Source organism: Phytophthora cinnamomi (assembly GCF_018691715.1).
Source record: "Phytophthora cinnamomi strain GKB4 chromosome Unknown Contig92, whole genome shotgun sequence".
In the NCBI taxonomy this organism is placed as follows: domain Eukaryota; phylum Oomycota; class Peronosporomycetes; order Peronosporales; family Peronosporaceae; genus Phytophthora; species Phytophthora cinnamomi.
The window spans coordinates 38982-56361 of record NW_027151025.1 but is presented as its reverse complement, the minus strand read 5'-3'; the positions used below and the strand labels follow the sequence as shown (position 1 = coordinate 56361).

The window sequence follows — 17380 nt, the reverse complement described above, 5'->3', positions numbered from 1 at the left end:
ACTCGTTTATTCTGACCGCTTCATATTGTCACATTTGTACAGCCATATGATCTAGCAAAGGGCTCTCCGCCTGGGACAACGTGAAGGATTCCGACGGGGTGGCTCGGATCTTCAGATGGCGCGAAGCTAATCACGACAGACGAACGCCATGCCACACGCTGTGATGCTCATGGCCTTGGCGACGCACTTGAAGACACAGGAACGCATGGTCGAAGCTTTGACGGTTCTGCGTCGCAAAGTGCATGAGGAGCAGGCACGAGACGTACGCCGGAGGTCCCTGCGGGTTCGACACTATGCAACACTCGATTGCATCCCCGACCCGCGAGACTCCGACTGGATGAAGCTTTGGAGAAACGGCTCTGACGAGAACTTTATCCACTACACTAGCCTGGATCGGTAAGATATCGTCAAGCTCTCAAGCTAGCCGTCGGTGTTGATGGTGTTCTTGTTGTTAGGATTTCGTTCTGCCGTCTGTTAGAGCAGTTTTCGCCCTACTACAAATTACCAGGTTATAATCATAAAGGAGGTCGTCCACCCCGCCTCCAGCACAAGCACCAAGCTCTTGCTGTCGTGTTGACATTCTACGTGGATTCCCACCACGAAAAACACGCCAGCGTGTATTTCGGCGCGCCACCTTCGACCTTAAGTCGGGTTTTAAACTCTGCAGAGGAGGCCTTGGGTAAAGCCCTTGCAAGTTTCCGCCCTGCTCGGATTTCGTGGCCATCTGGAGCTCGTCAGCGCGCCTTGGCAAAACTCACCGCTCTCCGTGAACCCCTTTTGCAGTTTACGTGGGGATTTATTGACGGGAAAAACCTGAAGGTATCAACTGCATCTACTAGTTTCGCCTAAAACGTTGCTACTAAGACTGCCACGTATGTGTCTTGCTTTCTACCAGGTGCTACAGCCCGCGGACACTGATGTGCAGAATGCTTTTTATAATGGATGGTTGCACAGCGTTTTCGTAACAGGGACTTTGTGTTTTAGCGCCGACGGTCTAATCGTCTGGGCGCGGCACAATTGCCCCGGGTCCTGGAATGACTCTGAAAACTGCGTGGGGTTCCGCGACAACTTGCTCGATCCGAGGCTCAGTCCTGACATGCGCTACGGTGTCGTTGCCGACAGTGCTTTTCCATGCTCTGGAATGATGACCGGCCGGATCTTGACCCCGCTCAAGGAAGGTGACTTGGGTAGACTACTTCCCTCGGTGCGTGCCTCGGCAAAAATAATGTCCAGGGCGATAACGTATATTCGGCAGTCAGCGGAGTGGGGAATGGGCTCGGTCGAGAAGGTCTACAAGCGTTTGTTACTGCCATTGCCGCCTGACAAGGATAAGCGTAGTCTGAGGTTGGATAATCTCTTTCGGCTGTCGAACTTCAGAGTGCGAGCTCTGGAAATAAGTCAGATACGAACTACATATTTCTACGGAGTTGTTGATAACCAGTGAGACGATAGTAAATCAGGTAAACACGTGATAGTAACGAGATTATCTACTTCTTCATGGAGGCAAACAAGAGCAGCATTTGCTCGTGACGATTCTTCGCCTCCTCGCGCTCCAGCTGAAGGCGTTCTTCGTGACGACGCCTGCTCTCAGCACGATCCAGTTCTCGCTCTTCCGCCCGACGTTGCTCAAGAAGAATTCTCTCTTCGCGTTCCAGCCGCGCTTCTTCGCGCTCCAACTTTCGCTGCGCCTCGGCATGTGCGAACTCGTCGCGCCTAATTCTCTCTCGCTCGTCGCGGTCGCGGCGGTCGGCTGCCTCTCTCGTCTCTCGGTCTTCGCGGCGTCGGACCTCTTCGGCTTGTGCCTTCATTTCAGCCTCTTGGCGAAACATGATCATCATCTCCATGATGTCGCTGCGCCCAGAGGACTCCTGCTTTTCGACCGCGTTCAGACTTTTCTCCAGATCTGAGAGCTTGCGAGCGGTCCTGATCCTTTTGTTCTTGGCATACGACGTGTCATCGGCGGGCGCGGAGGCTTCACTAGAGGACCGTTTCGTAAGCTGGGAGATGTTGTCTCTAATGACACGCAGATCTTGACCGCCGAGTCGAGCGGAAACGGCCGATTTTTTCGGGTTTGCCTTCTGCTCCGTTGCGTCAGACACGGCCCTGGCGGGATTGCGCTTCAGAGGTGTGCGCGAAGGACTAGTCACCGTCGGACGGGGCTCGCTCGCCTTCTTCTTCGGGCGACCTGTAGACTTTCGGTTCGGCGTCTGAAGGGCTTCGGCTGACTGTGACTGCAGTGGCTCTTTAGCCGCAGCAGGCTCTGAACCTGCAGGACCCTCGGCCTTCTCCTCGTCCGAGTCTCCCGGGATATGTATATCCGACAGCTCGAGCTCTGCTGCCAGGGCCGCGTCGATCACCAAGCCGTCCCGACCAATTATTACTCCTACAGGGCGCGCCGGCGGAGACATCGATGTTCTCTGAGACCCATTCATTTCTGTGAGGGGCAACGGGGCGTCGCCCCTCTCGTGATCTCTTTTTTTGACTGGAGAACGCTCGTCGACCTCATCCTCTTCCGATTCCGCGCCGGACGAGAATCCCTCACTGTGAGCTCGAGAATTCACCCGCAGGTCTTTCATAATGCTGTCACACTTAGCTCTTGCCATTTCTGCGACGTGCTTGAGGAGCTCCGCGTCGTCTTGCCCGTCATCCTTGCCGTCGTCCATGGTGTTGGCAGAGGTGTCTTCATCAATATGCTTTTGTGCAAGTTTGGCAGCTGCAATATGGATCGGGACCGAGGCCTTACCCGTGGGTTTCGGCGTGGCTGCAGCCTCCTTGAACTTACGCTTCAACGAGTCGTAATCTCGGTCAGGCCAGGACCTGGGCCTCCTCATGTCGTAGGCCTCCTTCACGCGTTCCCATTGATTCTTTCCAAGCGGTTTGAGCTGCTGCACTATCAGGCTGAGTAGCAGCACCTCCTCCCTGCTGTAGTTGCGATATCCTGACTTCCTACCCTTTTATACCAGGAGCAACATCACACAAAAAGCCTTAGCACTTCATTCCCGCGCGGGTTTGATACACAACACAACTTTGGTCATCGCTGCTCCCCCCTGCGCTGGATCGCAAAAGCCGGAATGAACGCATCATTATTATGCATTTAGCGATCTTCTCTCTCGTGGTATACAAAACCTAAGTGATTAGCACCCGCTATACGAAAACTAAGTAATACACACCGCCCAGGATAGGTGCGGTTGCCAGACTTCAATAGCCGCAGTTCACGTCGCGAGACAGCGAGAGCTTCACAAGTGCTGGAGGTGTCTGTGCTGGCACCCCACCACCCGCATCGGCAAATAAACCACAGCTGGTCACCGTACGAGACGGTGACCTCTTCGCCTGGCAGAACAGCTCGTAAGGTCACCACCACCACGGCGACCCGTTGACCGACACGGACCTGCTGGAATCGACAGTTCGGGTTGCAATGATGATTCACGAACCGCATGATATTGCCACACCACAGAGCGTCGATGCCTATGCTCTTGCCATCGATGGATGGAGTGTCCAGTAACATGCGGTATCCATTCTCCACAGCGGCTCTCGATTCCAGGTCACCCATCTCCATGACATAGCCGCAATATTCGCCGATAACCTCTCCAGATGCGATCAACCCCGCAGCCGTGACTCCGAAGTCCGTGGAGGTCTTCCTCATGCTCAGCACGAGGTCGGGGTTCTGCTTGAGAGTGTTGCCACACTTGGCACTGAAGGAGCAGTTGTCTTCGACACAGCACCTGTTGTTGAGGGCGTTTTCGCATGACAGCGCACTGCAGAGACTTGAACACCCGCACGGCTTGCCCACAACCACAGACTCGAAGCGATATTCGCGCGGGTTGTCATTTCTGGTGATTGGCGTGACGAATATCGGCCATGACGCTGGTCTCCATTCGTCTGGCAGATTCTGGTCGGATTTTTCGCCCTGAGAACCCGGCGGCGACTGCGTCCACGTCCTCTCCGAGCTGTCGCTGTTGTAGCCGTGCTTGTCAGCCTCTTCATCGTCGCTGGAATCGCTCGATATACTGGAGATGACGGAGCGGGTAGTCTCGGAAGAAAGCCGACGAGTGCAGTCGGATGGTTGACCAGACTGAGTGCTCCACGACGCGACGGTGGGTGTGTACGATGACACCGAACGCGTACTGGTAGCGTGCAGGGCCGTGGGTGCCGTGTAGTCCTCCGTGGCATGCCCAGACAGGGTTACGACAGCGGGTTCAGTTGGAAGCCTGGGACGAATCCCGACAGCAGAGGCCATCGACCAGCCCACTCCTCCAGGGGGGTATTCGCGCTTGGGAGGAGTCGAAGTGGCCGAGGAGTTAGCGCGCCGAATCTTCTTGCTTGAGTTGCCGACGGCCGGACTATCGACAGTGTCGTCGCTGGAGATCTCCGTCGATGGCCGTTTGTGAGTCTTGATCGGCGTCGACATCACTGCAACACAAAGCTGTGGTCAGTTTGAGGTGCTTGGCCGACAGCGGCTTGTGCTAAGACACACAAACCTTCTCGTCCAAGCTGAATGCGCCACCTCCCGCAGATTCTGGAATGCGAATTGGTCAGCGCGGCACTTTTTGCGCCTCCGCAGGATCTTGAGTTCAAACAGGATTGCACGTTGGAGGTGTTGAAGTTGGCCTATTGACAGGGATTTGTATGCTTTTATGCGGTTGCGAAATAGGGTGCGCATAAAACATTAAAATCCGTCAATAAACGCGACTTTTTTGATCGACTCAGATGGATAGGCGATCAAACAACGTTTTATGAGGGCCGTTTAATGCGAGCTTTTAATGCGCCTTTTAATGCATGGGTTAGGGTTGCATAAAACCGTTTTTGCACGGTTATGGAAGGCTCCCAGTGTACTCAGTTCTGTCCCAAAGTACACCGCGGACAAGCTTCAGCGTTGGGCTCTGCTGCTCATGGCGTACACGTACGATATTTGTGACATTGTCGGTGAGGAGAATGTGTGGGCGGACCTGCTCTCGCGTTGGGGATCATCACTTCCCAAGATTTGTGCAGTCCGTTTGATCCCTTATGAGTACTCGCCGACCCTCAACGAGAATTTCCAGCGGCCTACCATTTTGCTTTCTAACCAAGCAGTGCGGATAACATGGTGGTAGCCTCCAGGGAAAAGAAGGCGTGGATTTCTTTCTGGGTAAGTGAGTTGTGAGCTGTTACAGACTTACTCTAGCTAACTCAGTTCGTTTGTACAGGTGACACCAGCTTGATGAACCATTGCCGCCGCCAGAGATGGCTGGTGTTTGACCCCCCTTCCAACTGCGCAACCTCCCAGCTGCACAAGCTGCCCAGATGACACCCTCTCCAGAGCCGGCCGCAACGAAGGTATCGCCAAAACCAAGGGCTGCCTCAAGAGCTACACCAAAACCAAGTAAGCCTGCTACTATAGCCGTCCCAAGGTCCACAGCTGCTGAAGCCAATGGGCCTGCGTCTTCGGACACCAAGACGTCCGATGCCAAGAAGTCTACTACCAAGAAACCTGCTGCGAAGAGATCTGCTGCGCAGAGACCTGTTACTCTTAGCGCCGAGACGACTCGCCGTAAGAGAGCCGCAGTCGCCAAGTCCAAGGCAACGACACCAGGGCCTCCTGCTACAGGTGCGTGTTACTAGTCAATGGTTTGGTATTCAAAGTCTAACATATTGCTGTTACGGATATGACTATAGTAGTTGTTCCGGATAGGACTGAAACTGTTCCGGATCGTACGGACATTTCAATTCCGGATATAGATGATGCTGTTCCGGATACGACAGAGATTGTTCCGGACGTGACGGCCACTGACGTAGAGCCTGGTACAGGCGCTGATTCAACTGCTGGGCGCTTGCTACTTTATGAGTTTGATTCAGACTACTTCTTGGAGGCTGTTAGCAGAGACCGGCTGTTTGGTCCCCTGGATTCAGACGATTTGAATGTTGGTGAGGATGATTGGCTGCTTGGCCTTGATTCGGATCTCGACGATGACGAAGACACAATTCTTCAAGATGGAGAAGGCGATGGTGTCGTCGAAGATTCTGATGTTGGCAACGTAGAAGATGAATCGGAGTTTCTGTCTGATGAAGTGGATGAAGATCCCGTCGTGTTCGACCTTGATGGTGATGATTTGGATCGACTTCAAGATGAGGAGTGGGATTATTTCGATGAGCGTCACAGTAGTCAGGTTCAAGTGGATGTTGCTCCTCTTTACGACGGCCCGAGTGGACCAACTACAGCTGCGCTTACCTATGCAGAAAATACATTGCCTATTTTCTATTTCTTTATGCCCAAGGAATTGTTGCTTCAGAAACAAATAAGTATCGCCTCGACAGCATCGATGAAATTGCTCAAAGCATGCTTGCCCGTGCTCGCGAGAAGCGGTTGACGAACCCGCTCTACTGTCTAGTGTGCTCTCTGTCAAAGAGTACCGCGTCAAGTAGAGACGCAAGAACAGCATTCATCCCCATGAGATAGTCCGGTTCATCGTGCTTTTGATGGCGAGGGCGTTGGAGCCGCGACGTGAAAGTCTCACTCGCCACTGGATCACGAGGACAGAGGGTGCTCTTTCACGAGGCACCTTCGGTCAGTTTCTAAGTCGAGACCGCTTTCAAGACATTGCTTGGTATCTTCACTTCAACGACAACGATCTGCAACACACTAGTGGAGACAGAGCGTTCAAGATCCACCCTGTAATCCAAGCAATACAAAAGACTTTTTTCGCGGCTATTGGCTGGGTGCTCGTATCTCCTTCGACGTAGGGATGGTGCCAATGCGTCACAAACGTAATCCCATGCGGAAGTATCTGGCTAATAAGCCCAACAAGTGGGGCACCAAGTTTTATATGACGCGTTGTGCGGAGACAGCATACTGCGCAAGGTAAGGAATAGTTTTGATCAGGAAGATCCGGAATATATTCGGGATGTTCCGCTTTGTGATCGAGACTGTACTCAATAAGTTGTGTATTGCTGTGTAGAATCGACATATACTGTGGCGAGGCTGACAAGGACGAAACGGCAGTAGCGCAGTAAGCTGTAGTGACGAATCTCCGCCACGTTCTTCAAGGGCAACCTGCTCAGCGGTTGATATGCACAGACAACTATTATACATCTATCCATCTGTCACACAAGCTCTTGGTCATGGGGCACATGCACGTGGGAACTATTCGGAGTGATCGCAAGGGGTGGTGGAAGGGGTTTGAATTCAAGCAGAAGCGACGTCCTCAGCGTATGCCTCGAGGCACGTTTCGCATTGCTCAGTGGCGCAACCATCCTGAGTACATTGCACTGAATTGAATGGACAATAAGCCGGTTCGTTTCTTGGCTACTGGGTGCTCCACGCAGATAACACACGTAAGCAGACGTGAACCGGGTGGGACGGTGACACGAGAACCATGTCCTCGACTAGTGAAGGACTATCATGAGGCGATGGGCGGAGTGGACGTTCACGACCAACTCCGCCTACAGCGCTACTCAATTCAGCGCTCTAATCGAATGCGCAAGTACTACAAAACGCTGTTTGTTGGTCTCGCCGACACTGCTACGGTGAACCCATTCATCGTTCACAAGTAAGCAATACAGAAGCTCCAGAAACCGGTACCTACGCACGCAGTCTTTATGCGTCGCTTGTACGCTGATATTCTCGGACAAACAAGCGAAGATTTTGCCGGCGGCAATGACATGGAGGAGCTGGTTGCTCGTCCGCTTCCGCGCTAGCCCCACACCCTCCAGAAGCTTGAAGAGAAGAACAAGACCAAAACAAAGAATCGCCAGTGGTTATGCAAGGTGTGTTCGGCGTTTGCAGGCCATGGAGTACGCAGTTTTGAGACGAGTTACTTTTGTGCAGCATGCACACGAGCCAAGAGAGGGAGAGTGTCGCTCTGCAACAAAGTTCGACGACTTGATCATGGTAGCAGTCTCACCTGCGACAGATCTGGCATCAAACGTGGCGAAATGGGACTGCTATTCCCGCTGAGTACCAGGACAAGATCCGATTCATCGAGAAGCAAAAACCGGAAGTTTGTGATAGCGGTAGTGAGAACTAAAAGAATGAATGATGACCTTTTCGCCGCCCCATACACACCTTTGGCGACTGCACATCCGAACGGTTTTGCAAGGAGATTGTAATAAGAAGATATTTGGCCGTTTTCTCCTCTGCACATCTCCACGTACTAGCCAATCGTATTTGTTTATCAGACCACGTGTCACGCGAAGGGCTTAATACATGATATATAGTACCGATTTTCCGGCATATGTTAATTAATATGTTTAGAGTTCCGGATTTCCCGGAATAGCGGCCGTATTAGAAGGGTTAACAGGCTAGCCCGCCTCGCACTCCCACGTTTACCGACCAACAAGAAGTGTTTCCAGGAACCATCTACGACTTGGTCGAGTATGGATGGGAGCAGCGATGGTGCACAACCGAGTAGTGCTGATTCAGATATTTTCGTTTGGAGCGACTCCGACGGCTCTGATGACTCTGAGTATGAATTTCACGAGGAAGAGGAGGAGGTAGTGGTGGACGCGTCGGATCAAGCAGCCTCTTGCAGGGACTACGTACAGACGGCCGTATTTGAATCTGTTTTGGCGGCACATCGAGCTATGAACGATCAGAACGATCACATCTATACGTACGAGACACGTTACGAGACCGAGCGACTACGTGCTCGTGTGTATCGATGTAGGTCTCACGATGGATGTGAGCATCGTTACAAGATCAAAACCATCACAACTCTTGGATCGCCAACTCGACAGCATCTTGAACAGACCGGGAGGCTCACCGACAAAACAAGCCCACTGTTTAGAACGTACCAAATTTAGAAATGGCAACCTACAGTGTGACACCCACAGTTGTGTACACGTTATGTAGACTACAGTTCCGCAAGATACGCCCACGTTTGTCGCGTAAACGCAGATTTGAACGATTTTTACTACTTACGTTTTGTATACTTTGAAAAACAAGCCCACCACTCACCGCCAGCCACAGCCTGCAGCCAGTAGCCAGTTTCTTCGGACTTAAGCTCACACAACCCAAGTTTCTTCATCGCACTCACACGGAGGCCGCCCCTACAACATGGACACCCTCTTCCAGTACCACATCGAGGATGAAGGTCTCTTCGTCCTCGCCCACGTCATGAAAGTGATGTGCGACGAAGAGACTTGCGTCCTCTGGTGCATGGAGGTGGGTCTCATCGACAGATCGAAACTCTGCCCACTTTGCGGGGCCGACATCAAGCCATCGGTTGCCCGCAAGCGCTGGCGGTGCTCTCGTCGTGCAGGGCACCAGGAGGGTAAAGAGGTGTCTCGTGGGATGCTTACGAGCTCGTTTTTAAACGAGACCAAGTTGAAGTTGCACCATGCCGTGCGGCTACTTTTAGCTTGGTGCATGCGGCTGTCTCAAGTCCAGGCTTCTGAACTAGCGGACGTTTGTGAGCGTACCGTGCGCGACTGGTACGCGTATTGCCGGTCTACGTGCTCCAAGGAACTACTGAAGGCAGAGTTCAAGGTATTGTAGCTATTCTGTTGCTCCATGTAACTTAATGTTGCGCTAATGTTGCACTAATGTTGCGGTATGTCGCTCCATAGATCGGAGGCGAGGGACATATAGTGGAGATCGACGCAACTAGCCTGGCAAAGAAGCGTAAATACAACCGAGGCCGTTGTTACTAGGAGTTCTGGCTGTTCGGTGGTGTTGAACGCACAACAGGTCGCTGGTTCGGACGTATTGTGTACGATAAGCGTACTAAGCAAACACTCCTCCCCATTATCAAGAAATTCATCAAACCCAGGTACGGTTTTTGTAATATTTATCCGCATGTATTGTGTTTCTAATATAATGGGGACGTTTGCTTTTGCAGAACAAAAATCATGTCTGACATGTTTGCAACCTACGTTTGTGAGCGTGGCAGCAAGCAACATACCCTAGAGAACAACCGCACTCTAGCAAGTATGCACTATACGCATAGTTGGGTGAACCACAGTCTCAATTTTGTAGACCCCGTCACTGGCACACACACAAATACAATCGAGGGGCTGTGAGAGACTCGGATTAAGCGACATATCAAGAGCATGCGCGGCATGACCAAGGAAAAGCTAGACTCCTACCTTGACGAGTATATGTGGCGTTCCTGGTTCTTCCCTCCTAAGGCAAGCATAGGCCAGTACCTAGGTGGACTAGTTGTAGCTATAATCAGAAATGAATAGTTTTAGGTTGCCATTTCTAAATTTGGTACGTTCTAAACAGTGGGCTTGTTTTGCCGGTGAGCCGACCGGGAGGCATGCAGCGCAACCAACTACAACAGCTCGACGTGGTATCCATCCCCATCTACAAAAATGTATACAAAGGCAGAGGAGATAGAAAACATCTAGATCCCGTACTTTTCAACGTGTCTAAGCACATTATGGGCGGTCTGGGAATACTCGGGAGTGATGTTGATGATGAACGTACGTATAAATTTCTAAACTCTCTCTCAATGGGCGCTTTCCCAGAGGCATCAAAGCGTTGAAGTTGGAGTTTAAATTGTTATCACTGCACAGAGTGGTGATAAAACATCACGATTACCCACCACCTTTTCAGCTTCTACCTGTTTAGTCGACCGAATCTATTGCACAGGTGAGAAATTTTTTACATTGCACACGCGAGGGATTTATTCGTTCTGGATGGATATGCTCCCATGTACTAGCAGTACTTTCGCTGGTAGGCCTTCTAGACCTGCAAGCTGCCATGACCAGCGTGCCGGTAAGACGCACACCAGGCCGGCCCCCATCTAGACGGCCAGCACTAACACGGGAGACCGCCGAGGAAGGTTTTTACGATGTCAACAGACTCGTACGGCTTTTTCTCAAACGACCTGGTCAGCCACTACAATGGAGAATTGTGGGGAGCTTTGATATTGCAGAGGCCCAAACGTCAGAAACTAGTTCAGTCATAGGGGAGGTGTTTGCCCTACGGCTATCTGATGGGGTGTACAAGTGGGCAGTGCGATTTGGAGACGGAACTGTACGAGACTACGAAGCGGAACAGCTAGCAAGAGCTGTCAATCGAGCTCACAACCTCCAGGTGCGAATCACAAACTAGATTTGATGCTGTAGAAGCCCCATTTAGTGTCAGTAGACCATCGCATTAGAGGCTAGACGTATCAAGTACTTAGGGTACTTAGAACTAGGGACCTGCTATTCCTGGAATCTACTATATATTTCTGCCTATAATAATGACTAGAGACACATCTTACTCGCTCAAACATTGGCTCTGTACTAGCTAGAACCAGGTTATTCGGATTCATGCCCGCTCGACTTCATACTTACAAAGATCCTTCAATTATACTAATATTCTCTTTATTTGCATGTAATGCATAGGTGCTATATCAGCAAATACGGGAAAATTATCCGTTTAAGCTAACAAATTGTATTAGCGAAGATATCGACCATACTATGTGTACTTCAACATGTAACACTGCAACTCGTTGAAGTTGGTGTTCGTGTGTCAGTCACATCACGCATGCACCCGTCTAGGTAAACTACGAAATAACATATGATATTTACCAGGTAACAGAAAAATCATACTCGTTGTGCCGAAGGTAACAGCTGAGCAATACTAATGACATGTGAGTAGGGGCCACAGCTACTGAACAGGCGGATAGTGGTAGAGCAACAGATATAATTAGCACCCTAATTCCTTTTGTCGACGCATATTTACAGGCCATGGTTTTTTTGTCCCGGCTTATGGCGTTGGCACAATATGTTGGTAAAAAATCAGGACAATACAATGTTCAAGTATGGAGGGAAACAATCCAAGCGTATCCCCGCAAGCAGTGGTGGTAAAGACGAGCCTTTTCGCCTTCTTAATAGTTTAGGCGACGACTATTCGCCTAAACCCCTGACCTTTTCGCCTTTTCGCCTATACACAAACAGCTAATTACTACACCTTTGCCAATCCAAGTTCGTAGCAGTGTAAAGAAAAACCGAGAGACCGAAAATAAGAATTTTGATTTTTCAAAAAAAAAAAGTAGAGAAAGAATGCAGATGAATGCCGATTTAGTCCACAGCTAACTGCCTACGTGCCGTACTCCATGGGCTCGCTACGAATAGCTACCGCTACCGATAGAGCACAGTGGCGCGCCATCTTGCTAACTAGGCGCAAATCCATGCGCGACATGCAGTGCTCGGCCGCACGCTCCAAAAGCTGCATCCGCAGCTCAGTCTTCTGCCCAACTGGGATGTGAAGCATCTCGTCGTGGCTTAGCGCGAGGAAGTTTTTGATGCGGGTCTTCAATACGCTGAAGCAACCTGCGGAGAATAAATGGTAAACGGCACGTTAGTACATGTACGTTACCGTAGTGCGTAAGCGGCCACACGTACCTTCTATCGGATTACACATCAGCGAATATGGAGCCAAGCGTAGCAGCTCGAGGTCGGCTCTCGCCTGGACCAGCTCTTCGGTTTGGGAGTGAGCTGGCGCGTTGTCCAACACAACCACAATCTTCTTTCTGGAGAAGTGCATGCGGTAGGTTTCGTGCGACTTGACAGCGTCGTAGACGTCGTCGACGAACGCGGCGTTGATCTCCATCTTAATGCTTCCGCGCTGTTTGGCGTAGTGCACCAAGCCGATCTCGGGGGAGACAGCACATTGTAGCTGTAGATTTGCGCCCTTGGAGGGGGGCAACTTCACCACCGCCCGCGCTCCAACAAGAGCACGCCCCTGTGTGCGCTTACAATAGCGATTGAAGTTTGTCTCATCGTAGTACACGATGAAGGCCCCCTCCTTCTCGTACTGCAGTAGGTTTTCACCAAACTCCCTCCGCTTCTCGATGTTCTGCGCGTTATTGCATGTTTCAGACTCAACGCGCACCTATTAATTTAATATACATGTAGTACCACAGTGTTAATTAGACTCTGCACAAGTCACCGAATAGCTTAATACGTACCTGCTTCACAGTGTAGAGCTTGTCGCACAGCTTCTTGCTGATCAGCGATGTGCTAATGAAGACCCCAAAGCCGAAGTACAGCTGATCGCGCAACTGCTGGAGCGTGTACTGACAGTTGTCTTCCACATACCCAACCAATGCCGCCTCCATCTCCGGCGTGCACTTTGTACATGCCGCGCGCGCCTCGCCCCTCTTTTTGATGCCGGCCGTCCCGCGCTGGACGATATCACGGGCTGTGACGGGGATGCCGTTATGATCCGCGACGACAGTCCAGTCGCGTCCCTCTCGGAATGTTTCCAGCACGCTCGACCACGCTGGAAGCCCATGCTTCGGCTCGCACGGCATCTTGGAAGCGGGGCTTCAGCCGCGGTTGGAGTTTGTGCTATTGACCACCAGTTTGCTCTGGCCTAAATCTGTTTTGCTCGAAATCAAAATTTAGTGTTTTTTTTAAAATTTAAGGGTTACTTAAGCCAATTCTCACGATTTTGCTTTACACTGCTACGAACTTGGATTGACAAAGGTGTAGTAGTTAGATCTTACTACAATTTTAATAAAATGTCGCATCGGGAACTGGTCGCTGGGATCTCTTGCGCTCGCACCTGCCAGGCGAGAACTGGCTGCTGCTGCCCTCCCTGTCGAGCTTGTCGTGCCGAAGTCGCAGTTGGGACCGTCCGTGTCGGACTTCCCTTGCGTGGGGTCGACGCTAATGCTGTCCGTGTCAGCCATCGTGTGCGTGTCGTCGCCATGTTGGCCTTATCGCGCGTGCTGTCGCTGCTGGTGCTGTACCTGCGGATTTGTCGCGCCTGGAGTCGCTGCTGTCCGTGTTGGGCTTCTGTGTGTGGAGTCGCTGCTGCTGTCCGTGTCGGTCTTGCTCTGCGTGGAGTTGCTGTTGCTGCGGCCTTGTCGCGCGTGGGGTCGCTGCTGTGTTGGGCTTCCCGAGCGTGGAGTTGCTGTTGTCCGTGCCGGTCTTGTCGCGTGTGGAGTAACTGTTGGGGCCGTCCGTGTTGGGCTTGCTGTGCGTGGAGTTGATGCTGCTGCTGTCCTTGCGGCCTTGCCGCTAGTGCTGTGCGTGTCGGGTTGCCTGTGTATGGGGTCGCTGTCGGCCGTGGTTCCTGTTTGCAGCGTGTCTTGCTGGAGGCTATCCTATCCCGAGATGGATCAAAGACGAATTCCAAGCAAAGAGCTGTTGACGGATTAATCGGCTATCGCTGGAAATTCGGAGATGACTATCATTATATACTATCGGGTTGAGCGGTGGTGATGCTGAGGGCTTGTGAGGATGGAGAGGGAGCCGTGGCGTAGAGGACTGCGAGCGATGACTTGAGCGCGCGGATGCCCATTATTCTGTTCTCTTGCGGAAACCTCGAGTCGTCAGCATCCGGAAAGGGTGTATTATTGGGAGCAGCTATAACTTCACGCTCCCAATTCCAGTAGGAGCCGTCGTTGTGGGATGCCATGAAATCACTGCCCATTTCGCCGTCATCGAAGACTTCTTCGAGGTATTCTTCTCAACTTGGAAACCCCTCTTCGGCATCGACCCCGTCACCTATGTCGTCCAAGGCGGCCTCCTCCTCCATCAGCTCTATCTTTCGCACTTCTGGTAGAGCTGTAGGTGTGTTTCAGAGAGAAAGTTGCATGGTGATGCTTGCGACATGGGCGTTCTACGGCGGGGGGATCGACGTATAGATGATGGAGATGCGCGCCGAGGAGGTACTTGGGTTGGCGTGTGGTCTGCGGAGCTTCTCGACCGGCTCTTGGTGGGAGGGATCCAGCAGCATGTGGGATAGCAGCTCTACGCGGGGATCGGTGCACTGCGGTCTTGCGCTGGTCTTCAGCTTCTCTATCTACCAGCGGGCGTTCTCTGGCATATAATATTTTAAATACTGTGCTCCCACTTTGCGTTATTTTTTGGTCACATTCGCGCATGTATTATCGGATACACTGCGGGTCCTGAACTTTGACCGATAAAGTCTTGTTACGCCTCGGCGTGTAGAGCATACCAAGTTCACTGAATAGTCGTTCTGTCGTCGCCGTATTTACCGCTATTGAGAGCAAGCGGAGCGCCAAATAAGGTAAAAGACTTGCTGGCCTTTCTAGTTTTACCTGCTTCCAAAACTTAATCTTGTTGAAACGAAATTCTCTAGTATGAGCAGAAGTCAATGGATTTTATAGAAATGTCAACATAATAATGGTTGTTCATATTGTTGCCAACGCACTTCTAAACAATCTACTAATCTATCTCGGTAATCTGGATGCGACTCATTATACCCCAAAAACATTTCTTGGAAAGACACGATGCCATCCGCCAAAGTATTTTCGTCGCACTGCGATCGGTACGAAGCTTCAGATAGCGGTGCAATTACATGTTCAGCTTTTGATAAAATTTCCCAAAACGTAGCATCGCTAAATATTTTTAAACATGTGTGAAAATCATTATGACCACGGTACTCATTGCTGAGCATCTCCAGTACTGTTCGAACTCGAAGCAAGGACGCAAAACAACTTGCATGCTGTTCCACCGTGTTTCACATATTGTAAATAATGCAAGTTGCTTGCCATAGCACATCTTCATGAGTTCCCTAGCCCGCACGAGCCACTTCGACGAGGATGCGTTGAGGCTTTTAACAGCTTTCGTAGCCGCTCTTGCAACAGCGGCGAAAGTTGACTTAAATACTGATATGACAATATTGTTAATACAATGCGCAAAGCAAAATAGAAATGTGATCTTAGGTCAACGAAATTCGGCGAGCTCTCTCACACTGCCCTGCGTTATCCGAAATTACTGCTTCGGTATTCCACCCTTCATTTAACGCACGAACCAAAATAGCACCCATCTCTTGGGCAATAGCCACACCATCATGCCTTGAGCCTGCTTTCGGCAACGCGTAGGTTGGCGATCGTCCAAAGAGTAGAAGTTGGCAACCCAATCAATGCTCCCGAGAAATATTTTGCCATACATCCGACAAAAAGTTGACAAATCCTCCTGTAGTAATTTGCTCCTGCTTCAAATTACGTGTTTGTATTTCACGACAGTGTGTAGCATGACTTTTCGCAATTCGGCCACCTAACACTCTTATTGATGGTAAGTAATCTGTAATACCAGGACACAAGTACTCTAGCAGGGCTACTGTGCACGATAGCTCGATGAAAAAATCCGAAAGGAAATTCCCAGCTTGAAATTCCACCAGCAGGAGCTCCAACTCCTGCTTTAGCTGCTTTGTAAATCTGCGGCGTGCTTTCTTAGGCTTCGGGGGGGGGGTTGTTGTGACTCGGCGCGGGGATGCCCTTGAACCTCCGCTTGAAAATACCAAACGGGTTTGAACAAGACGCTTCCGCCGCTGACCAGATCCAGCACTGGAATCACTACCACTAGATTCACTAGGTAACGAACCAACAGCACGATAGACAGAACATGTCTTCAAATGATTAACATCTTTGCAGGAACGACCGAGAATTAGCTCAGGTACGTCAAGATCAGGTTTGAAATTGTAAGTGCGCGAGCAGTGTTTGCAAGTGTAGTAAGAATACCTGCCCTTACCTATTGGAACATCCTCTTCCAAAGTAAAGTGATCGCGTTCTGGAACATGAGGGTGTACCATTTCGCTAACTATCACCCTAGGAGTTCGATTCAGACGTCACCAATCTGCTACTTCACGCGCGACAAGACCAACACGGACAGCAGCAATTCCACGCTCAGGAAGCCCAACACAGCAGCGACTCCACGCGCGACAAGGCCGCAGGGACAGCAGCAACAGCAACTCCACGCCCAGTAAGCCCAACACGGACGGCCCCTACAGCTACTCCACGCGCGACAAGACCGACACGGACAGCAGTAGCGACTCCTCGATCAGAAACCCGACACTGACAGCAACGACAACTACTCCACGCGCGACAAGTCCTTCACTAACAGTGACTTCAAACCTACTCCAACATGACCAGCAGCGATATCACGCAAAGGAAGTCGCACTTCAGGAGGAGGAGGGGGGTTAATAGAGACAGCGACTCCGAATTATGTTGACTCAAATAATGCATATTATACAGTTTTTTTAAGTAGTTCTGAATCGGCACCTGATGGAAAAGGCGAATCGGCGCGAATCGACCACCTCATCGCCTAAACACCCCGCCAAAACTAGTTTAGGCGCCTTTTCAAAAGGCGATAAAGGCGGGATGTCCCACCACTATCGCAAGCGGGGCTCTTAAGACAGGGATAAGGCAACCACGTGTATAGCCGCCTCGCTTCGCTCGGCGTAGTCTCGTATAAGAAAGAGTCCACTGTAGAGACGTACAGCTGTACCTTCAAGAGAAGGGCTGTGGTACACTCAGAGCCTTGTATTAGGAGGGGTTTGCACAGCCCAGGATAGCGCGAGTATAGAAAATAGTGGATAACGCGTGACAGGAAGCTTCCCGTTCACTAAAAGAGTGACCGTACGGTACCACCCATAAGGGCACCCAGATATATATATATCTGATGTGTGATATAAAGTTTTTATGTACACGAAATT

The 17380-nt window shown here is 51.0% G+C and overlaps 3 protein-coding genes across 3 annotated transcripts; 1 reads left to right on the top strand and 2 right to left on the bottom strand.

The window, feature by feature from the left end:
• Positions 1–1487: 1487 nt before the first annotated feature.
• On the bottom strand, positions 1488–4408 carry IUM83_02698 (uncharacterized protein; the record flags this gene model as incomplete). Its single annotated transcript, XM_067926638.1, has 2 exons — positions 1488–2946; positions 3432–4408. The coding sequence occupies 2 exons, from the start codon at positions 4406–4408 to the stop codon at positions 1488–1490; spliced, it is 2436 nt and encodes an 811-aa protein (XP_067784278.1).
• A 4620-nt stretch (positions 4409–9028) lies between these two features.
• IUM83_02697 (uncharacterized protein) lies at positions 9029–9624 on the top strand (the record flags this gene model as incomplete). The annotated part of the gene is made up of 2 exons (XM_067926637.1): positions 9029–9460; positions 9541–9624. The coding sequence occupies 2 exons, from the start codon at positions 9029–9031 to the stop codon at positions 9622–9624; spliced, it is 516 nt and encodes a 171-aa protein (XP_067784254.1).
• Positions 9625–12007: 2383 nt separating this feature from the next.
• IUM83_02696 (Carbonic anhydrase 2) lies at positions 12008–13223 on the bottom strand (the record flags this gene model as incomplete). Its single annotated transcript, XM_067926636.1, has 3 exons — positions 12008–12240; positions 12313–12802; positions 12879–13223. 3 exons carry the CDS (start codon positions 13221–13223, stop codon positions 12008–12010), a joined length of 1068 nt encoding a protein of 355 aa, XP_067784255.1.
• Positions 13224–17380: the final 4157 nt, after the last annotated feature.